Source organism: Antechinus flavipes, chromosome 1 (genome assembly GCF_016432865.1).
Source record: "Antechinus flavipes isolate AdamAnt ecotype Samford, QLD, Australia chromosome 1, AdamAnt_v2, whole genome shotgun sequence".
Taxonomy (NCBI): Eukaryota; Metazoa; Chordata; class Mammalia; order Dasyuromorphia; family Dasyuridae; genus Antechinus; species Antechinus flavipes.
In genome coordinates this window covers 128398538-128422520 of record NC_067398.1, presented here as the reverse complement: position 1 = coordinate 128422520, position 23983 = coordinate 128398538, and the positions used below count along the sequence as shown (strand labels likewise).

Sequence of the window (23983 nt, the reverse complement as noted above, 5' to 3'; positions counted from 1 at the left end):
AGAGTATACATAAACAGAGGGAGTTGGATAAAAGTTGACTTTGATGTGATGATATGAAAAAAATTAAGGGGTAAAAAAAATTGTACTTGGAGAAAAGAGAAAGGAAGAACAGGGTAAACCAGACACAAAAGGCCTATTACAATAGAAGGGGAAAGGGGAGCTGAAGATCATTGTTTGAACATTGTTCTCATTAGATTTGGCACAAAGAAGGAATAACATGTACAATTAGTTGGGTATAGAAATTTATCTTATCCTAGAAACAAGTAAGAATGTAAAGGAGGAAAGAAAAGTGAGGGTGGTAGTGATAAAAGGGATTCAGAAGCAAAACACTGATAAATAGGGATAGGGTAAAAGAAGAGAAAATTATAAAGGGAGGAAAATGGGATGGAGGTAAATACACAATAATGATAACTGAATATGAATGAGGTGAACTCTCCCATAAAATAAAAAGCAGATAGCAGAGTGAATTAAAAGCTAGAATCTTACAATATTTTGTTTAACAAAAAAAAAAAAAACACATTTGAAGCAGGGAGAAAAAGAATACAGGTAAAAGACTGGAGCAAAACACATTATGCTTTGACTGAAATTTTTAAAAAGAGGGGTAGCAATCCTGAGCTCAAAGGCAAAAAATAGATCTAATTAAAGATATTAGGAAGGAAATTACTTCTTTCTAAAGGATATCAGAGACAATGAAGTAATATTAATATTAAACACATATGTACCAAGTGGTATAACATCCAAATTCCTAGAGAAGTTAAATGAATTACAGGAACAAATAAACAGCAAAACTATACTACTGAGATTCTCAATCTACGCTTAGAACTAGATAAATCTAACCATAAAATAAACAAGAAAAAAACTGAACAGGTAAGTAGAACTTTTAAAAAGTTAGATATGGGAGCAGCTAGGTGGTACAGTAGATAGAGCACCAGCCCTGAAGTCAGGAGGACCTGAGTTCAAATCTGGCCACAGATACTTAACACTTCTTGGCTGTGTGATCCTGGGCAAGTCACTTAACCCCCAATTGCCTCAGGGAAAAAAAGTCAAATATGACAGATCTCTGGAAAAAACTGAAAAAGGAATATACCTTTTTCTTAGCAGTTCATGGCATATACCCAAACATAGGGTAGGACATAAACCCCCTCCAATCAAATGCAGAAAGGCAAAAATATTTTTCATATCATGATGTAATAAAAATTATGTGTAATAGAAGGACATAAAAAGATAGACCAAATTTAATCCTAAAGAATGAGTGGTCAAACAACAAACCATAAAAACAATCAATAATTTCATCCAAGGGATTGACAATAATTAGACACATACCAAAACTTATGGGATGTAGCCAAAGCAGTTTTAAGGGAAAATGTTATATCTCTAAATGCTTAATGAATAAAATAGAGAAAGAGGAGATCAATGAAGTGGACATGCAACTAAAAAAGCTAGAAAAAGAACAAATTAAAAATCTTCAATTATGGAGCAGCTAGGTGGCACAGTAAATAGAGCACCAGTCCTGAAGTCAGGAGGCCCTGTGTTCAAATCTGGCGTCAGACACTTAACTCTTTCTAGCTATGTGACCTTGGGCAAGTCACTTAATCCCAATTGCCTCACAAAAAATAAAAGAAAAGAAACTCCAAGTAAGAAAACTATTGAATTAATAAATAAAACTGAGAATCGGTTTAAAGACAAAAACCCAATGAAATAGATAAACCTTTGATTAATTTGATTAGAAAAAAAGAAGAAAATCAAATTATCTGTATTAAAAATGAAAAGGATGAATTCATTACCAATGAAGAGAAAATTAAAACAATAACGAGGAGCTATTTTGCCCAACTATATGCCAATAAATCTGATAATCTAATTGAAATGGATTAATAGTTACAAAAATATAAATTGCCTAGATTAACAGAAGATGAACTAAGATACTTAAATAATTCCAGTTTAGGAAAAAAAATTGAACAAACTATCAATGAACTTCTAAGAAAAAATTTCCAGGGACAAATGGATTTACAAGTGAATTCCAGTAAACATTTGAAGAACAATTAATTATAATGCTATAGAAACTTTTTTGAAAAAATAGGTGAAGAAGGGATCCTGCCAAATTCCTTTTATGACATAAATACAGTGCTGATAGCTAAACCAGGAAGAGCAATAAAGAGAAAAAATTAGAGACCAATTTCCTAATGAGTATTGATGCAAACAATTTAAATAAAATATTAGCATGAATATAAAATATTAAAACATTAGCAAAGAGATTATAGCAATTTATCACCAGGACAATACACTCAAACCAAGTGGGATTTATGCCAGGAATGCAGGGATGGTTCAATATTAGGAAAACTACCAATATAATTGATCATATCAATAACAAAACTAACAGAAATCATATAATTATCAATGGATGCAGAAAAAACTTTTGACAAAATAAAACATCCATTACTATTTAAAAAATAGAGAGCATAGGAATAAATGGAATTTTCTTTAAAATGCTAACATCTATCTAAAATCATCAACAAGCATTACAAGTAATGGGGATAAGTCAGATGCATTTCCAGTGAGATCAGGATGAAAGAAGGATGCCTATTATTCAATACTATACTAAAAATTTAGCTTTAGCAATAAGAGAAGAAAAGGAAATTGAAGGAATTATAACAGGCAATGGAGAAACAAAACTATCTCTCTTTGAAGATATGATGGTATACTTAAAGAATCTGAGAGAATTAACTAAAAAACTAGGTGAAAGAATTAGCAAAGTTGCAGGATAGAAAATAAACCCACGTAAATAATCAGCATTTCTATATATCACCCAGTAGAAGAGATAGAAAGAGAAATTCCATTTAAAATAACCATAGGCAATATAAAATATTTGGAAGTCTACTTGCCAGGACAAACCTAGTACCTATATAAAAACACAATTACAAAACACTTCATACAAATAAAAATGGGAAAATATCAATTGTTCATGGGTAAACGAACTAATATGAGGAAAATGATGTTTCTATCTAAATAAATCTACTTATTCCGAGTTATACCAATGAAACTGCCAAAAAATTATTTTATAGAGCTAGAAAAATAATAACAAAATTCATCTGAAAGACAAAATGTTAAGAATATATAGGGTACTAATGAAAAAAATGCAAAGGAAGGTAACCTAGCCATACCAAACCAAAAACTGTATTATAAAGTGGCAGTCATCAAAACCATTTGGCACTGGATAAGAAATAGAGTAGTGGATCAATGGAGTATGTTAGGCACAAAGAAAAGAGTGACTATAGTAATTTATTGTTTAATAAGCCCAAAGACTCCACCAGCTTCTGGGATAAGAATTCACTATTTGATTTAAAAAAAAAAAATTCTGGGAGGTTTCTTGTAGAAGGTAAGATCTTAGTTGGGATGTGAAGGAAGCTAAGGCAATCAAATGGGAGAGTTTAAATTCAGTTGAAAAATCTTTTAATATGAAGGTAGTAGCTGACATTTAAAGGAAAGTATGTTAAGAAAATAATTATCTTCAGAATATTGACAATATATCCCTATCCACAAATTGATATACATCGATTTTTTCAACTATGATGAATGATTAAATTTAATTCTATTTTAAAACATTTTGGAATAACTTCTGATATTAGATAAATAGAAATATTCTGGGATGTGAGCTGGAGTCTGAGGAAAAAACTGCTTTATCATGCACATGCTATTACCCTTAAATCTCTAGTACAGTACAACGTTTATAGCTTTAGCATAAGGTAGTGAAAATTGAGCCTCTTTGATTTCACAACTACCTAAAAAGTTCTAACATAATCTTAGCATTATCAACACTTACCAGATTTTACCTGTTTTTACCAACCTCTACTTTGTAATAAATATGAGGTTTAGAAATAGAAAAGTATTAATAATCTAATCTACTCTAGCACATTGATTAAACAGAAAGTTATAATTGAGGATGGAAAAGGAAAAGATAGGAAAAATTAAAAGTCAAATTATCTACATGTTTTAAATGTTTCAAAATAGAATTAAATAGCTAGCTACCCTAGCCCCCAAAAGTGTTCTGAATATCATGCTAAGTTAGATAATCTTTATAGAAAAAGATACAGTGTGCAATCTAATGCTAACAAAAGGAATGGATATTTTCAAATGAGCACAGCAACTATAGACAAAACTGTTCACATAGTCTTTCACACATCCACAGCACCTCATTTTATAGTCTTTCCATTTCCCATAAAAATTTTTTGAGATAGTTCAGCATTACTTTACAATGCCAATTAGAAACAAGTAAACTGAATCAAAGAGAGATTACTATTTATTTCCATTGTTCCAAAAACTTTCTTTTTGGCCACTGAAAGCAGAGGAAACAAAAAATCAAATACTGCTAGGTTATAAATTCTGGATTATCTACAATAAGTAACCAGTCTATAATCAAGAGAGTCAATGGGAGAACCAAACTCAGCAATGTGATTAAACATTATTATTAAAAATCATAAAAAGTCCTTGTTCATCTCACCCTCTACCCAAAAGTCCCTAAATCATCCCAGAAAACTAACTACTCATCCAAGTATTAAGAATAGCCATATAGGGACAGCTAGATGTCACAGTGGATAGAGCACCAGCCTTGTAGTCAGGAGGACCTGAGTTCAAATCCAGCCTCAGATACAACACCAGCTACATGATTCTGGACAAGTCACTTAACCCCAAATGCCTCTTCCCCTCTCCCCAATAAAAGAATCGCCATACAGATGGGAACCTGGGGTTCAGCTCCCAGTTTAATCCTAGTGTTCCTTTCAGAAAAACTGCATTCATGAAATAACTTGTTTTTAAAGTCCAATAGAAGCATCTTCTATCACAGTAAGTGATCCTTAATTCTAGTTAAGATGGTAGCATGAAATGTCATATGAAATCTTAGCTCTCCCAGATTTACTAGACAAAAACTTTTAAAAGAGCATTAAATTGAAAAGCTATCAAGAAACCAAAGGAAAAACAAAAAGTTTCCTCAACAAACCCAGAATTGAAGAGGCAGGATCCTGCTGGATCACTTAACCAAGAAAGCCATTATAAGAACAGGTAGTCAAGTCAAAAGCCTGTTAGCATTTCGACTAGAGACACTAGAGGTTCATGTTAACTCTGCAATGATCTCTTCCCAGAGGTTTCTATATTGCTTAGAAGGGGAAATTTCCAAAGATAGCAAAGAGGGATCAGAAACTGACAGTGCTCTGACTGGAAACTTGGGGTCAAGAGCCATCAGAACTTTGATATGAAAAGTGCAGGGGTTGATGGATGTCCATAAGCAAAGATATTCCAGAGAATTTAGTATTTTGAGCACAGAAATGCCAGGAAGGTAGAAACCAGTAAGAGGAATTTAAGGTCAGAAACAAATAAGCCCTGATTCCATCCAGGAGTGTGAGAGGGGAGAAGCCTGGCCCTGACCCAAAATCTCAAACCAGGAACCAAAGTTAGATAAATAAGAAAACAGAAGACAACACCAAATCCTATGAAGAAATATTGAAGTGAAAGAAATCCAAGCAATAAACTCAAAAGCTAAAAGTAAATCTATAGCAACTGGAAGTGGAACCTTAAAGAGAAAAAAATTGGTTTAGCCTTAAAGAATATATCATTACCTAGAATAAGTGAAGAAAAAGATTAAAAAGTGAAATTATAACAAGAGCTTTGGGTAAAAAAATAGTTTAAAATAGGGGGAAAACATGTCTTAGAATAAAAGGTAAAATACATTACCAAATAATGAAATCCCTTCAAATCAAAATAGACCACTCAAAATTAAATGACTCCACGAGAGAAAAAGAAATATTAGAACAAAATCATCAATCTCAAAGTGAAAAATAATTCACAAGAAATAATGAGAAAATAAAGGAATTATTTTAAAACTTTTAGTTTAATTATATGGTAATAACATTATAAATAAATAAAATAGTAGAATATTTATAAAAATATAAGATGTCCTGATAATCATAATAGGAAAGAGAATATGAATCACTCAATCTCAGGAGAAAAAAAATGAGCAAGCCATAAATTAACTCCTGAAATTAAAAAAAAAAACCAGATGGATTTATAAGGGAATTATATTGAATATTCAAAGAAAAAAATGAATTTTAAATAAGCTGTTTGCAAAAAGAGAGAAAATGATCCTAGAAAAATCCTCCTTACAATATATAGGAGAGACAAAGCAAAGAAATAAAACTTTATGCTAATATTCTTAATGACTAGCAATCCAAAAATATTATACATTATCAAAGAAGCAATATAACAACACATTTAAATATGACTAGAAGGTACTGAGAACATGAATATAGGACTAGTTCAATATTAGAAAAATTAATGATAGAAAATGTTAAGAATAAAAACAATAAAAATCACATTATATCAGTAAATGTCCAAAAAAAGGTTTGGACAAAATACAGCACTCATTTCTATTTTTTCTAAAAGCACTTAAAAAGTAAAGTAAGAAATGGAATTTTCCTTAGTAAACATCTAAAACTAGAAATACTAGAGATCTTTTCTAAGAAAATCAGGAATAAAGAAAGAATTAAAAAGTGATCCATTGGAGAAGAAAATGGCAAACCACACTAATATCATTGCCAAGAAAAGCCCCTGGGCAGCATTAAAATGATTTAAAATAGAACATCAGAAGATGAGCCCGCTACTGGCAAAGAGAGGATAACTGCAAGTAGCTCCAGGACTAATGAAGTGACTCGGCTAAAGCTGAAAAAAAAAATTCAGCTGTAGATATATCTGGAAAAAAAGGAAAATCTAGTGCTGCAAAAATCAATACTGCATAGGAACTTGTACTGTAAGATCTATGAACCAAGGTAAACTAGATGTGTTAAAATAGGAGACAAAAATTAAACATAAATATTTTGGGTGTCAGTGAATGTAAATGAGCAGAAACTAGTGAATTTAATTCATGTGGTCATTACTTTACTACTGTAGACAAAAAATCCCATGGGAAAAATGGAGTAGTCCTCACAGTCAATAAAAAGGTGAGAAAAGGGTGCTGGGGATAATCTCAAAAATCAGAATAACTGTTTGAATCCAAGAAAACGGTTCAACATTATAGTAATGCAAGTCTATACTCCAACCACTGATGCCAAAGAGACCAAACTTAATCAGAAAGATTGTCCTTCATGTATATGTACATGTTTTATATACTTCAGAACAGCAGTTCTTAAAGAATGATCTATGGATTCTTTGAGTTAAGAGTTCCTGAAACCCTTTTGGTGAATCTCTAGGTCAAAGCAATTCTCATGATATATTACTAAGGTGTTATTTTCCTATTAACATATTCCTTTTTTTTGAACTACATATCTTTGTGAGGAGAGGTTTTCTTCAAATATTTTAACAGAAATAACATAAAAGAATAGATCAAATTCAGATTCACACATGAGAATCCAACAAGCCAGACATGAAAGAGATATGCAAAAACATGTAAAACAATGTTCCTCTTTTCTCTAAATTTTTCTTGTTTTGGAAAATATAAGGTTTTTTTTTATTTGTCATTTCTGTTACCTAATGAGTTTGTTACTTTTATTTTAAATGATTCATAAAACAATATTTTTTTAATTTATCAGATTTAACTTCTAATTTGATAAATATCGATAGATATAGCCCACATGAACAAAAGCTCTTTAGCGCCCTCAATAATTTTTAAATGTGTGAAGTCTGAGACAAAAATTTTGGGAACCATTACTTTAGAATTTTAGATATATATAATTTCATTTGTGATAGAATTATAAAGGAAATCAATTATAGTGAAATAAGTTATCAAAACAGTTTAAAATACAAATTCATGGACTCTTGAGTAGTGTAACTATCAATACTTGAAAAAGTATATGAAAAAATACAAATTGACCAAACTGTGCCATGTAGTTATAAAGCAGACCATTGAGTTTATCAATATGTTTATGTGTGTATATACACTTTTAAAAACATATATGCAAGTGTAAATATGTAAAGTCCTACATTCATGCTCCCAGTACCTTTTAATCATAAAGGTGTTGTTATATTGCTTCTTTGATAATGTATATTATTTGGGCGTTGATAGTCATTAAGAATATTAGCATAAAGTTTTGTTTCTTTGCTCTTTCTTATATTTATATTATAAGCATGTGTTCATACTCTACAATACATACAACACTATAAGTGGATAAATACCTGGGCCAAGAATTGAAAAGGCAAAAGCTCAGATTGAATCACATCTGTGAAAATGTGTAGTGTTTTTAAATGATCCTAAAATCACTTCCTCAAAGTTCTTTTAACACAATATTATCCTGATGATGTTTACATGACTATAAATCATTAGACACCATAATCTCAAAAGATCAAAATTACAAATAATCAAAAGGACAATGCAAAAGTACACAATGAACATGGACCTAAGTAAGTTCAGCCTATTATCGCAATAATTTGAGCATGAGAAGAGTAATGACAGAGATATTAACATGGAAACAACTAAAAAAAGAAGTGGGTTAGCCTACATAGCTAGAATAATAGAAAAAGGAAAAATATTCCAAAAACTACACTGAAAACCCTCATCTCATCCCTAGACACACAAAAATAACTAGAAGATAACTTCCAGTACATTGGATTGAACTACATGGGTTTATGGAAATACAGGTATAAGAACTGAATAGAAGGAAAAGTCATGGAGGGGTTACAATCTATATCAGTAAAGAAAGAATTTGTAAAAGTCAGAGATGCCTATAAATATCAAAATCAAAGTAGGAGCAATGCCATTTTGGTAGAATTACAGGTCTGAAATAATGGAAGTTATGTTTTATAAAAAAAAGTATTAATTTGAAAAAGGATCTTTGATGATTTATAAAAATAAAAAGAAGCTGAGATAATTTAACTAAAAGAATGAATAAAAATAACATAATAATGGTTTGCAAGTATGTTTTATATAGAATAAACAAATACTTCCTAGATATTAGATATAAAAAATAATTTCAATATAAAAAGTACAGTTTGAATATGTTAGGGTGACTTATTGAAAACTTTCTTGAAATTAAGTTAGAAAGACGGTCATTAAAATTAGTTTTAGATAGACTGCTTCCAAGGGCAAGAAGATGGACTGAAAAAGAGGATTTTAAAAGTGAACTTAACTGAGCAAAGGTTGGATGAGAATTTATCAAGGATTTAAAGATATAGAGTTGGTCTTGGAGAGCAACTAGTATAACTTCATCATTCTGAAGATGAAGCCAATGAAGCTTTGATGGATTATTATTTACATGATCACACAACTGGTTAGCAAGATTGAACTAAATTATTACACTGAAATAGTACCATTTTTACTATACTATGCTGCCTTTCCTTATGCTCTTACAACTACATCAGACTGTAGAACAGTCTAATGATCAAAGGACAAGCTAGGTTACGACCTAGAATCCTTACCCAAATTGATTTTTTTTTTTGACTATGTAAAAGAGGACTTTCTCTGCTTCATTTTTTGCCTTGCCTTAATCACCTATTGGACATTGCTTCAGTCAAGCTGAAACCTATTAAAGACCTCACTTAAAAAGCTATTGCATCCAGGGCTATTGCCAGTTATTCTAATCTATATCTTGCCACTGGACCCAGAAGACTCCAAAAGAGACAGCAAGACTGGTGACTTTGCCCATTTAAGTCCTTGCCCTCACTTAAATTCAATTCCCTCGCCTGTCATGGCATCACCTCCCTGATGATAGGATCCTCTTTAAGAATGAAGGACCAAGTTGTAAGATTCCAGGGTACTGTGAATTATCATTTTCTCCATGACAGGGTTCACTTTTAACTGAATGATTAACATAATTAACTTTTGATTCATAATTCTCCAATGTATGTCTTAAATACCTTTAAAATACAGAGTTTTTAATAAATCCTTTTTGTATTTTAAATTATACCATGTATCTTTTGATCACATGTACTTTAGCTGAGGTCATTAGGAAATAAATCAGAAAACCACTGTAAAAAAAATTTTTTACTAGTAAATCTTTTAAGACATTTAACTTCAAATTGTATAAATATGTAATTTTGGTTTTGTTCTGTAATTAATGAGAAAGAAATAAAAAAGTCAAGCTAGTTAGTATATTATCCCTTAGAAGTCCAATGGACTGATCAACTTTAGATTTGGATCGTGTTTGCCTAATACATTATACTGCTAGATTTCAAAGCATTAAAGTTGTTGAGACATTAGGCAGTATTAAAGGAGTATGCCAGTTTGGAAAAAACAACAGTACACATACAAAAACACATACATATAAACAGACATTCTAGTGAGTCAATTACTATTTGTAATCATAAGAAACTATCAATTCTGGCCAAAGCAACTGGCTACTCCCCAAAATATGTATTAAAATAAATTATTTCAGACACTGGTTGGCCAAGACCAGCAATTTCCAGGAAATGATGGCCAAAGCTGATTTCCCAACATTATTATGTTACATCAGCATATGAAGATCATCCAGAATTTTGATATGGAAAAGCTACCAAGCTCTTAGTTTTCACCAGTGCGATAAGAAGGGGACTGTATTTAAAAGTAAGAGTACTTAACCAAATACTTAAAAGCAGCTTTCACTAAGTGTGATAAAATATATTTTGTTACAAAGAAAATAATTATTAGAAACTATATCCAACTAATAATTACCGTAAATTTGTTCATATCCACAAAAAAAAAGTAAAAACACAGAAGTATGGGGATTTTTTGGCAGTACAAAATTTGGTTTGCTGAAACAAATGATTCTCACAATTTCTTTAAATTGATTACCTAAAAGCATTTTGCAGATATTTTCATTGTGCCTTTTATAATATAAAAACTGCCCATATCTTCACATTTTTAAAAAAATACTTATCTGTCACATTCATAGTGACTAATATTTTTACAATAAATAAAAAACATTTTATTCTAATTTTTCAACATTTCCCAGGCTAAATTTCTACCTCTAAAAAGGAATATTCAGTATGTAATTATAAATGACAATGATAATTATTAATAACCAGAGCTCAAATTTACTTAGCAGTTTACAAAGTACTTCCCTTTACATCAGAAATATCTCATTTTATAACTGAGGCAAGTGAAGCACAAAGACATTAAATTATTTTCTTAGAGTCACCATAACAGTGACAAGATTGAATCCAGGTCTTCTGCTCCCAAGTTCCATGCTCCTGCTATATCAAAGTAGCTCTCCAATTCATGATGCCAAAGACTGTAAGCCTTTAATTCCATTCAAAGTATCATCTAAGCCAAGAGATAGCACTGTTATGATTTCTAAGTTTGATCACAATCAAGAACTCTTAATGCATCAAATTCAATGATCAACAAATTATTATTTCTAGATTTTTGAATATATTTGTGGCAACAAACAATGACTTTGTTCAGTTGATTGAGTTGAATATGCACAAATTACCATTTACTCTGGTCACCTTAATAACCACCCAGGAAAACGTAAATTCTTTATACCATTTCTCTCATTAAAAAATATGACAACCACAGTTTCAATAGAATATTTGGAAAATACAAATAGTCAACCAGGAAAATTAAATATGGGAATAATTACTCAGCTTCCAACAACATATTTGCATAGATATGTATCTTTCAAATTAATTGGGGGAAATGACAATCCTCAGAAAACACATACTTCCTCACAGCAGAGATTGAGATTAGACTACTAAAATACAATATTGCATACATTGACAAATATTGTCACTATATCATGTATGTGCTCAATTATATTTCTTTATTGAAAGAAGAATTCAATGGATGTCAAGATGGGGATAGAAATAAGAAATTATTTCAATGTAAAGACAAAGATATTAACAAAAAATTTTAAAGGAAAAAGAAAAATAAATTGTATGAATAAAATAATCTCTCACTAAGGACCTAATCTCTTCAGCTTTTTAGATCAGCTAACCAAAAAACAAGTAATAAACAGAGAGACAAATAAATGAAGAAACAAATTAAATAATAGATACACAAATAACGCTACAAATAGATTAATAAATAAATAGAAAAAGAACCCATGAATGTAGTTAAGGTAAAATCTGAGAGCAGAGTAATGCAAAAACATCAGAGAAGATAATGACTTTTCCTCATAAATTTTTCTTTTAACACAGTTTTATTATAACCTTATACTACACTTCAGACTCCACATATTCCAGAAGAAGACACAGCTACTTGACTTTTTGTCAGCATGGGTCATGGGTATAATATGTACTACTGAGTGTGCTTCACAGAAGCAACTGTTCTTGGAAATGCCTAGCTATTTAATGGAATAAAACATTCATCTCATGGATACTACCATGACTATTAAAATAAACTATATTTTCTTCTTGCATCACAGAAATATCTAGACATACCTCACTAGTTTATCAAAAGAAGGAACTATAGTCTTCAGGGCATTAATTCAGAAACATAGACAAAAATTATGGATAACATTTTTAAAGTTTTTGAAATGCTTTCTCTTTTTAGCAGCTTCTTCCTAATATAAACACATTAAAAATTAAAAAAGAAAATTCACAAAAGCACCAATATTTAAGGAAAAAAGCAGAATATAAACTCTTCTTAGAATACAACTTTAAGAGAATATATCTCTTTAATCATTGTGTAAATTTTTTTCTTCCTCAATGGTTAATCTATTCTTTACTAAGCTAAACTATTCAAAATCAAATTGTATTTTGAAGGATGACTAAATGTAACTTTTCAGAGTTCTACCATCCCAATGCCAGTTCCTGACATAATTCCCAAATAAGCAATAACTCTAATCATCCAACAAATTCATTAAGCAAAAGTAGTGAAACAAAACATAAAAGGGGTCTCTTTTTTCAAAAATTAGAGCTGCTGCACTAGTGTCATAAGAGAAAAGAAATGCTTATAAAATCACAACTCAGAAGGCTTCTAAAATAAGAATTCAATTGGTCCAGTATCCCATTTAATAAAGAATCTTTAGTTTCTTTTTTTAACTAGATCCCAAAGACATTCAACACATTAGGAACCAGCTAAGAATAGAGAATGGATTACAAAGAAAATTGTTATCAAATTTTTTAAAGTTTAAAGACCCCAGATTCTAAGGTGGATGGGGGTAATTTTTAAATGAGAAACAGTAAGAAAAATAGGAAATGATATTGCTTGCAGAAAGCTTCTAAATTCTGAAATAGATTCATGAAAGGTTATAGAACCAACTTCACAAAAGACCCTTAACTGATACCTATCTCTCTACAATGGCTTAAGTAAAAGTCTCGCTAGATTAAGAGGTACTAAAATCTATGATACTGAAAAAGAGGGGGGGGATGTTATTTAATTTACTTGAACATTCCCCCCAGAGTTCATTTACTCAGAAAACTGAACAACTCCATAGTTCTATTATTCTCAGATTCTAAGAACTGATACCAAGAATAAGATAAGGTGCTCACAGCCTTCCCTAATTTTATAAATTGGGTAAATTCATGAAAACTAAATAGTTTATCAAGGTAATGTCTAAAGTGCAAGAAGGAAAAAATTATCATAGGAAATAGGAACTAAAAGATAAGTCTGTTCCATAAGCAAACTTAAGGTATAGCTTCCAGAAAGCCACTTCCCACATCTGCTACTGTGTATATATGTACCTAATACATTGTGAGCATTTAAAAAGAAAAATCATCAGTAACATGTTTTTAAGAAAGAATGCCCTATGATTATACACACACACACATAGATACAAATAAACACGTGTCAATATAGATTCTGTTTGAGGAAAGTGGTTACAGTTTAAGTTCAAAATCTGTAATAATAATGACGTTTCCTAATTAAAGGATGGAATGGGCTCCCTCAGGTAGAAAGACTTTCTATAACTCACACCAGCCTCTCCCTCCCCACTGGAAGTCTTCATTAAAAAGCTGGATTGTCAATAGTTACTTATGTTGCAGAGAAAATTCTTGGCAAAGTCAAGGATAGTAGAAGATGGTGTGTGAAGTTTACACCCACTTTATGATTCTGTGATGAAAGGTGATTTTCTAAGTCTCAAAACAAAGCTTGATGACTAAACACTGTTTTCATGTCTAAATAACATAAACTTAATGTAACTATATACTAACTATATTAAGAAATGTATGAGAAAACTTGGAATAATAATCTTACATGAGAGTATTAGTTAGTAATTATTAAAAAGATAAGCAGTTTACATGACCAACAAAACATTTTATATACATTATCTCATTTAATTAATATTCCAGGATGCCACATCCTGACATATATTGATTCAGAAAAATTTACAGATAATGGCTCTTCAAATGCTATGGCTAGTAGGTACCACAAAATAAAATTATTATTGTAACCAAGACATACAACATTTTGCACATGGACTGAGAGGCAGAATTTTATTTATATTTTATGCTATTTATAAGAACTGTACTGAAGAAAATAAGGCTCAGAAAAAATACAAAAATACCCCATACTAAAAGAACTAAAAATAACCAGACTCCAGTGTTGAGATTCATTTTACCAATTTCAAGGCTACTCCTAATGACTGGAATAGCTACATATATCATTAATTGCCAAGAAAAGGAACTTATTATTATTATTCCAATTTGGAGTAGTAGAAAATTTATATCAATTATATGGCTCCCATTATCTCATTTTGCAGAGGAGGAAGTGAATCCCAAAGTATTTAAGTGCTGTCCCAAATTCAAGGAGTAAATTATAGCAAGATTGACTTGATGAATGTCAGCTAAACTTTAGCCAAGAAGAAGAAAGTAACAAAGCCAAATTCCTGTCAGGCAAGTGGCAACAGTTAAGCTGAGTCTCTCAGCATGACAAGATTTCTCAGCCATTATTCATGCCACCAATCATCTGCATTAGACCGTATGTATCCCCAACATACAGAACGCAACGCAAACGAAACAACTGCTGATGATGATGAACAAAATACGTCACAAATTAAATATTTTCTAGCAACTATACATAATGGGTTGGATGTGGATCAGAATAAAAATGAACATTTTCTATAATTTTCAGTTCCTAATTTCTTTGAGGGTTCAATGGTTTGACAAACCATATTAACAGTATGGTTGTCCATAATTTTCCATGGCAAACACAGAAGAAATGATAAATTTAGGGGTGAAATTGCAGTATATATACAAAGGAATGCAGAAACTCCCTGAGGAATTATTTGGCACTAGTAACTAAATTCTTTCACAAATGTAAAAGTAATATCTAATTGATTATCTAGTTTTTGCCAAAAACTAGCTTTGTAGAATACAGTGCCAAGTCTGGAATCAGTCAACTCATCTTTCTGAGTTCAAATCTGGCCTCCAACAATTAACAGCTGTCTGATGTTGGGCAAGTCACTCAACTCCCAATTTCTTCAGATCTATAAAATAAGACAGAAGAAAATGGCCAGCCATTCCTGTATTTTTGTCAAAAAAAAAAAAATGTAATGAGTTCACAAAGAGTTGTACACAACTGAAATAAATGAACAATAAGTTTTGTAGACATGCTAAAATAAATGGTTATTAAATTTATGCTGCTGCTTCTTTAATGCTATCATTTGGAATCACAAGGCAATTCTTAACCTATCCAAATCAAAAAGGGCCAAACCACAGAGTGACTTAATACAAACATAACTCTCAAAAACATGATGTGAGTTCTTCATAATCTGCTTGAATGCTGTAAAATACAGTCTGAGATCAGGTGGTTCATGATCTACTTACTGTCATCTTTATTGCAGGGCCCACCCAACATCTCTTCACAAGACAAACTACTTCCAGTACAAATGATATCCCTTACCTTATATGGTCCTCTTTATCTGGCATACCATTACCCAGAAATACACTGCAGATTTTTCTTTCCACTTGCACTACTGGGTAACTGAAAGCTCCTAATCTTCACTCTTCATTTAGACTAACATTCCTATACAAATAATATCACAGGCTGGGCCCTTAATCCAGTCATAAAGCCTTATATAAACTATAAGCTATAACCTAGGTTCAAGTACTGTTCCAATCAATGCTTTCAAGGAATGGATGCAACCCACACTTAGAATCCTAAATTCTAAAAGGCAACTTTAACAAAGTTGAAGCTCAAAGAGGTCCTATCAGAAAGGTTTTAAGCACAAGTCCAAAGATGGACAATTCTGTCTAAAAACTAACTGCAATAAGTGAGAAAGAGTCACCATTGAGGCAAGCATTTATTAAATACATACTATGTGCTAAATACTATATTAGGCAGTAGGGATAAAACAAAACCAAAAAAAATGGTATCTGCTATCAATAAGATTACATGCTCTCAGAAGAGACAAGCACCTATATAGATAAAAGCAGAATAAAGGCAAAACAAATAAAAGGTAGTTAAGGGAAGAAAGGTGCTAAAAATTGGGGAAATCAGGAAAGGCTATAGAAGGTGATGGTTGAAATGAATGTTAAAAGAAGATAAGAGATTCTATGTGGCAGGAAGTGAAGAAAGTACATTTCAGAAATGAAGAAGAACCAACACCAAAGAAGGGAGATGGACTAACTATAGAATGTAGGTAGGGAATTCATTTATAATGAGCCTTGAGGCCAATTGTGAAGGGTTTTAAAAACCAAACTAAAAGGTCTATAAGTTATTCTTAAACATTAAGGAGGGAGTGAAGTTGACTGAGTAATGTAGCAACATGGTTCACATCACTGCTCTAGAAAAATTACTTAGCAGCTGTGCAGAGAATGGATTCTTGTAGGAGACAAGGTAAATCTAACTGACTAAGATGCAATAATTCAGGTGACAATTGAAGAAGGCCTAAACTAACATGGTATTTATGTGACTAGTGAGAAGAAGATGGATGCAAGGTATTGTGGAGATAGAAATAGCAAGAGAAACACTAGAGATATTGCTACCTGGTAATGAAGATTTTTGGCCAGAACTCAACAAAGAAGTTAGGGGGTCTCCAAAGGAAGTAGTCATATCAATCAAATCACAGATCTTTGAAGCATAGAGGAAAGCAAAAACTTCAAATAACACTCAGCTCTTTTCTCAACAACTCAGAACTTCCAATGTGTGATCTCACTAGGACTCATTTTTATTACTTTAAACAACACCCTCTATATTAGAAAAACACCTTGAAAATTAATTAACTTTCAAATATTAGCCCTTTGATAATGGTTTTGGAAAAACCTGGGAAGATTTATATGAAATGATGGAAAGAGAAGTGAGCAGAATTAGTAGAACATCCTAAATTGTAACATTTTAAATATTAGCAAAGTTTGAAAGACTTAAGAACTACACTCAGTGCAATGATCACTATGACTCCAAAGAACAATTGATGAAGAATGTTGCCTATTTCCTAATAGAGAGGTGATAAATATGCCCAGTAAAACAAATATTTTTTGTTGAAAAAAGATAAAATCTTCTTTGATCAGACTTTGTTTGCATGACTATGCAGTTTTGTTATAAGGCAGGACAATAGACAGGGAAAACAAATGTTTATTACCTGAGAAAATAGCATCATTAAAAATAAATTAAGTGTCATTGAAGTGTGTTCTTTAAGAGCTAAATAATAATAATAATACTAACAGCTGTTTCCATCAAACATCCATTCATTGGGCATGATTTGTCTGGCTCAAAAATAAATGTACTAGAGTTCAATATGTTTAGAGTGTAAAAGTAAAGGGAAAAATGTCCACTGGTCCTGCAGCATAAGCACATTTCTTACCAAGCTCTCTTAAAGTCTAAGCATAAGACAGGCCACAGGGGCTTCTTAGGCAGCTGTGAGGTAATGCTGTTCAGCTACCAAAGAAAATCTGAGCTCCTGAACCCTCTTGGCTTTCTAAAATAAGCTTTAGTCATAAAATATCATGTGCCATATTATATAATCTCAGCTCTTTGCTAGCATGTTATGGCTAGGGCTAAAATAAAGGAAAATAACAGTGTCTCTAAATCAATCATAAGCCATGAAGCAAGAAAGACTGTGTGACAGATGCAATTTTTCTTGGCATAGTCTGGGCATAACGAATTGATGACAATCGTATGTCCATGCTGGCATTCTTCCACAACGGATGTGTGCAAGTGTGTCATTACATCTGGATGTTGGGCATGCTGGGGTCCTGAAGCACAGCAGACCTCCTGAAACCAGAGGGCCCAGCAGCTGTACTCAATGAACACCGTGGGAGCTCCACAAAGTGATGAAAGGACCAAATTACCGCAAACTGTAAATACAGATTTATTTCATTAAAACACGAGGTAACTGTTGCAGTCATCTCTTGTTCAGACATCCTTCCCATTCAAAAAAAAAAAATACTGATGCATATATATATATATATATATATATATATATATATATATATATGTATGTATATATTCATAATTTCCTAAAGATCATCTGAGTCTCTTTCATTCAAGGATAATCTACTAAGTAAACTTTTTTTTTTAATCATATCTCTGATGATTCTTTTAAATGGAAAACTCCCACACAGAAGCTATGAAGAAAAACCAACTAAAAACATGATGATGCACTGTCACCACATTAGCAAGGAGAAGGCCTTACGGAATTCAGCTACAACATTTACATAAATCTGTTACAGGCCATGTTGACAGCCCAAACATACTATAGCAAAAAAAAAAAAAAAGAAGAAGAAGAAGAAATAAATGCATAAATGAAAAGCATAAAAATCACTTATTTCTTCTTTTATCTGTCTCAGAGATGAAAAATGAGCTACTTATCTACAACAAACAACTTTTTTTCTATCCTAGAAAACAAATGCTTTAAACCAAAGAATGTCCTAAAATGTGTATAAAATACCAAGAATCAAACTAATAGTTGACTAATTGTTATTTGAATGACAAGTGGGAAAAACAAATTTAAAGTCAAGAAAATACCAAGTATCCCCACAAGAACTTTTTTCCCCTTTCAAATAATTAATTGTTCCATACAATACCAGAGAAATTAGTTTAAAACAGTAATTGATATTATTTTCTCAAAATCTTTTCCTAATATTGCCTACTTTTCTATAAATAAAACCTAAATTTCCATCAAAAATAAAGGCTCCCTACAATTCCCTTTATTCTTAAATGCCTCTTCTCTCCACATGAACTCAATTCCTCCCAAACCACTCTTGTCAGTCCCACTTTTTCTGCCATTATCTTCCCACCCTCTCTCAAATTGGCTCAATATTTTCTTAACATTCTCTAACTTTTAATCTATCCATCCAATTAAAGACCAATAACATATTAATTTTTTTCCCCTAGCACTTCACTTTAGGCTGGTAATAAGAGAAAAAAAGATGTATGCTGCATAAACAAAAACCTTCTTTCTAAGACTGCAAGAAAGTATTTTTCAAATATGATTTTGATTTAGTATGATTGCCCATTTAACCTCAATAACATTCAAACTCTATGATTGAATTCAGCATTTAACCACACGAACTGAAGAATGAGACTTCCTTGGGGGGAAGGGGTAACACAAGCTTAAGTGACTTGTACAAGGTCACACAGCTAGTACATGTTAAATGTCCGAGGCAAGATTTGAACTCAGGTCCTTCTGATTTCAGGGCTGGTGCTTTGTCCTCTGAGCCATCTGATCCAATATTTTCTTTTTTAAGAAAATAAAAGTTTCTTTACTAATCTTTTTTATTTCTAGGTTTGTCAATTTCTTAATAATCAGAAGAATCATTAACTGAAATAATATAAAGAAAAGCAAAGTTTTATACCTTATATAATAGTGTTCCTTTACTGGAAAGGTTACCTCACATAAAAATATGGAAGTTAACTATCCCTGTGTATCTTAACATCTAACAGTTAGATGAGATAGTATTCCAGCTACCTGCATCACAGAAATATTGGGATATATATATAATTATATATAGTGTAGAATTAAGAAATGAGATAAAGGAACAGCAAAAGGCTACAGGGCTGTACATACCCTTTGATCCAACAGTATCTCTAGTGGGTCTGAATCCCAAAGAGATCATAAAAAAGGAAAAGGATCCACATGTGCAAAAATGTTTGTAGTAGCCCTTTTTGTAGAATTGGAAACTGAGTAGATGCTCATCACTTGGGAAATGGCTGATTATATTGTGATATATGGATGTAATTGAATATTACTGTTCTATTAGAAATGATTAACAGGTTGATTTCAGAAAAGCCCGGAAAGACTTATACGACACTTATGCTGAGTGAAGTGAGCAGAATTAGGAGAACATTGTACATAGCAACAGTAATTATGTGAGAATCAATTATGAAGGCTCTTTTTTAACAATGTCAAGACAATTCCAATAGACTTGGGATGGAAAATGCAATCTATAATAGAAAGAGAATTATAGAAACTAAATATGGATGAAACCATAGCATTTTAACCTTTTTTCTTTGGTTGTTTCTCATTTTTTTCCCTTTTGATCTGATTTTTCTTATACAACATGACAAATATGGAAATATGTTTAAAAGAACTGAATATGTTTAACCTATATCAGATTGCTTGCTGTCATAGGAACAGGAATGAAATGAGGGAGGGAGGAGTGCTTTGTCCTCTGAGCCATCTGATCCAATATTTTCTTTTTTAAGAAAATAAAAGTTTCTTTACTAATCTTTTTTATTTCTAGGTACACGAAATTTTATAAAAAATGGATGTTGAGGGGCAGCTAGGTGGTGCAGTGGATAGAACATCAGCCCTGAAGTCAGGAGGACCTGAGTTCAAATCTAAGTTCAGACACTTAACACTTCCTAGCTATGTGACCAGGGGCAAGTCACTTAATCCTAATTGCTGAGGAAAAATGGATGCTGAAAACTATTTATATATGTATTTGGAAAAATAAAATATATTTTTTTTTAAAGAGAGAGATATATAGAGATATATAGATGGCACAATGGATAAAGTACTGGGGAAGGAGGAAGGAAGAGAGGAAGGAAGGGAGGGAGAAAGGGAAGTAGGGAGACAGGCAGAGAAGGAGGGAAGGAAGGAGGGAAGGAAGGATTAAGAAAGAAATGAAGAAAGAACATAGATATGTCATATGTCAAGGCATAGAAACTTTCAGGCATGTATGCCTTGAAATTTTTTTAAAGAAAAGAAATAAAAGGTACTGAACATAGTACACATCAAATAATATCAGAAAAATTATATATAAATTCTATTTTAACTGATAGGAAGTCATTCATTATTAATTAGAAAATACATTTCTGAATCAGCCACCAGACTACCAACTTGTTAAAGCAAAGACTGAAATTAATACAAATCTAGAAAAACAAAACTGAGGAGGAAAAAACATTCTTTTTTGCTCTGGGCCTTTGATTTTACTCCTGATAAGGAAATTTTCTCTACAAATACTATAACTCAATAATCATAGAAAGCTGTCTAGGGAGTTGGCATTAAGTGATTTGCTCAGCATCGTACAAGCAAAAATTATGTCAAGGACAGGATGAAAACCATAGTCTTCCTAAGTACAAGGTCAACTTGTATATATAACCATTATGTTGCTTCTATAGATCAAGATATGGCAGCAATTAACCTTCAACTTGACCTATTTAAATAAGCCATTGATGTGCAAATGTGGGGAAAAGATCAAGTAAAAAACATTAATATTAACAATAATACTAATGAAAAAATTATTGTTGATGTCAATGTCTTTTACTTGATCTGATATGAGGAAGAGACTCAGAGAGTCTAAAAACTGATTTAGGAATCATTAGTTTTAGTTGACAAGTAGAAACACTACACCCAAAATCAGCACCAGTTTATAATGTAATCTCATTTATAAAACCCGCTGAAAAAAAATTATGGGAAATAATAAGCAGTAGTGTATCATAAAATAACAAGAAATAGTGGAGAGAAAAACTTGTTTAAAGAATCTTGGCAAAAGACTCAGCTAAATCAAGTCATCTGAGGGGTATTTAAGGATGAAACTAAAAAGAGGAGATAAACAGATGAAAGATGGAAAAAATCTGAAAAGATATTTATAACAAACTCTTTTCACTATCATGCTCTATGGGGTTAGCATATCTGAACTAAAAATTACAGTCCCAGATGTGCTTTTGAAGAAGGTTAAAATGTCATTAAGGTAAACAAAAATGTGAAAAAGAAGCAGAACTGGACTTTGTGTACAGAGATCTATGTGAATGTGATACAATTTTGAGGAAACAGAAAAACTGATTCTCAAGATAATCTAAGGAAGAAGATATCAAAGAAAAAATCTATTATATTACTGCTAAAGAGAATCAACCAAGAAGTCACTGATAACTGCTTGCTGATATACATACCTCCATCAATATAAAGGATCTCTATTGAGTGCAATTTTAGCAGATTATAAGGAATACAACAAAAAAGATTAGTTTGGCAGCAGTGTTTTGATGGATAATTTAAAATGAGGAGACATATTAAGAGGCAATTGCTGATTAAGAAATAAAGGCCTGTCCTAGGATGTTATCAATGGAAATTAGAGAAAAGGGGCTGAATTCTAGAAATATTTCAAAGATAGAGTCAAATTGCATCACAGGGTGCAAGAGCCCTTATAAATCCCCTCAACTCAAGTTTTCTTGGGTTTTTTTGCTGTTTTTTTTTTTTTTGTTTTTGTTTTTTAATGGATATTTCATCCAGATTCCAAGTTACGGCATTTACCTTACCCAGATTTCCTGGCAGATACACATGTATCTTTCTATAAATGTGGAGATACAGTCTATGTATTTGTGAATATGTCAAGTCAGCCTTTTTCACAATTAAAATAGAGTCTGGTAAGGTCTAACACTTTTGCACATGATTATGCTTTTATTTTTTGTGTTATTTCTAGCTTGAAATAATGTAAAATAACTTGGTCTACAAGTCCCATCATTCTTTATTTTCCTACCTCTCCCTGAAAAAAAAAAAAAAAAAAAACTTCAAACAAAAAAAAAAATCTCAATTTTTAGAAACAATTCTACTGCCATTAGGTATGATGAAGCATTTCTTTTTTTAAATTGACATAATGTTTATATTTGTACTACTAGCAATAAACAGTCAATATTATGAATAGTAAAAATCATAGAAGCATTTAATTAAATGGATTTTTAATTGTATGCTCAACTTCTTTGGGATCATACCTAAATGTAATCTTAAAGAGGACAGGGGATATAGGTATTGGATCTTAATTTCTTTGGTACAAGAAACTCCCTAGAGAAGGGAATATCTTTTATCAGCATGTCAGAACCTATTCTACAACTTAGGAGTTACCTAAATGAAGAGCATTAAGAGGTTAAGTCTCATGGCTATTTTGTATCAAGATTTTCCAACTATCCCACTTACACTCAAAAAGAACAAAAGCCATCTCTTCCTTTTTTTACAATTCTACACAGATTGCTGGATAGACAGAGATAGAGGTGTTACATTAAAAAAAAAAAAAAATTTCCTTACAACTATTTCCTGATCTCAAAAAATCACTTACCTGACCTTTTTCCCTTGTTCAGTAAGCATCTTTACCAAATCAGCTATCGGGTATTGGGCTTTAGCTGCACACAAACCATAGCCTGTAAGAAATATTTATAACATTTAAGAGTGTATATAACAATTACTTTAATCTCAGATATCTTAAGTTTAGTTGCCCTTATAATTTTGTGAGATCTAATTGCCCATTTTGCTTTCCAAACCCAAAATTATTTAACCTGAACAAAGAATAATGAATGCCAGGCCTATTTAGAAATGATTAGCTTTGTCTTTTTCAGATTTTAACCTAAAAGGGGGGTTATAACTTGGAACTGCTAACGTAGAAACCAACATTTGATTGTACCATTCCCATTTTTAGATAATCAGTACACAAGTGATAAAACACCATTACTAAAAAAATAAAATAAATTTCATTTTAGAAAAATCTTTAAGTGCTTATTAAACTCATATGTTAATAAGATACTGGAAATACCACAAAAAAAAATTGTTTCAAAGTACTATCACATATGTCATAACAATGATATATAAGTGCTTTTTGGAGATTTAAAATCCTATTCAGAAGTCTCATCATAGTTTGGAAACTATAGTGATCCAATGTTATCTCTAGTAGAGCCTTAAAACCAAAAGGTCTTCATTCATGGATACTGCAAGAGAGTACC

The 23983-nt window shown here is 31.7% G+C and overlaps 1 protein-coding gene across 1 annotated transcript in view; it reads right to left on the bottom strand.

The window, feature by feature from the left end:
- NNT (nicotinamide nucleotide transhydrogenase) overlaps window positions 1-23983 on the bottom strand; it is a 112584-nt gene that overhangs the window by 8981 nt on the left and 79620 nt on the right. The window contains exon 19 of the mRNA XM_051990558.1: window positions 23326-23407. Within this exon, the coding sequence (XP_051846518.1) occupies window positions 23326-23407 (82 nt within the window). The remainder of the gene's footprint in view (window positions 1-23325; window positions 23408-23983) is intronic.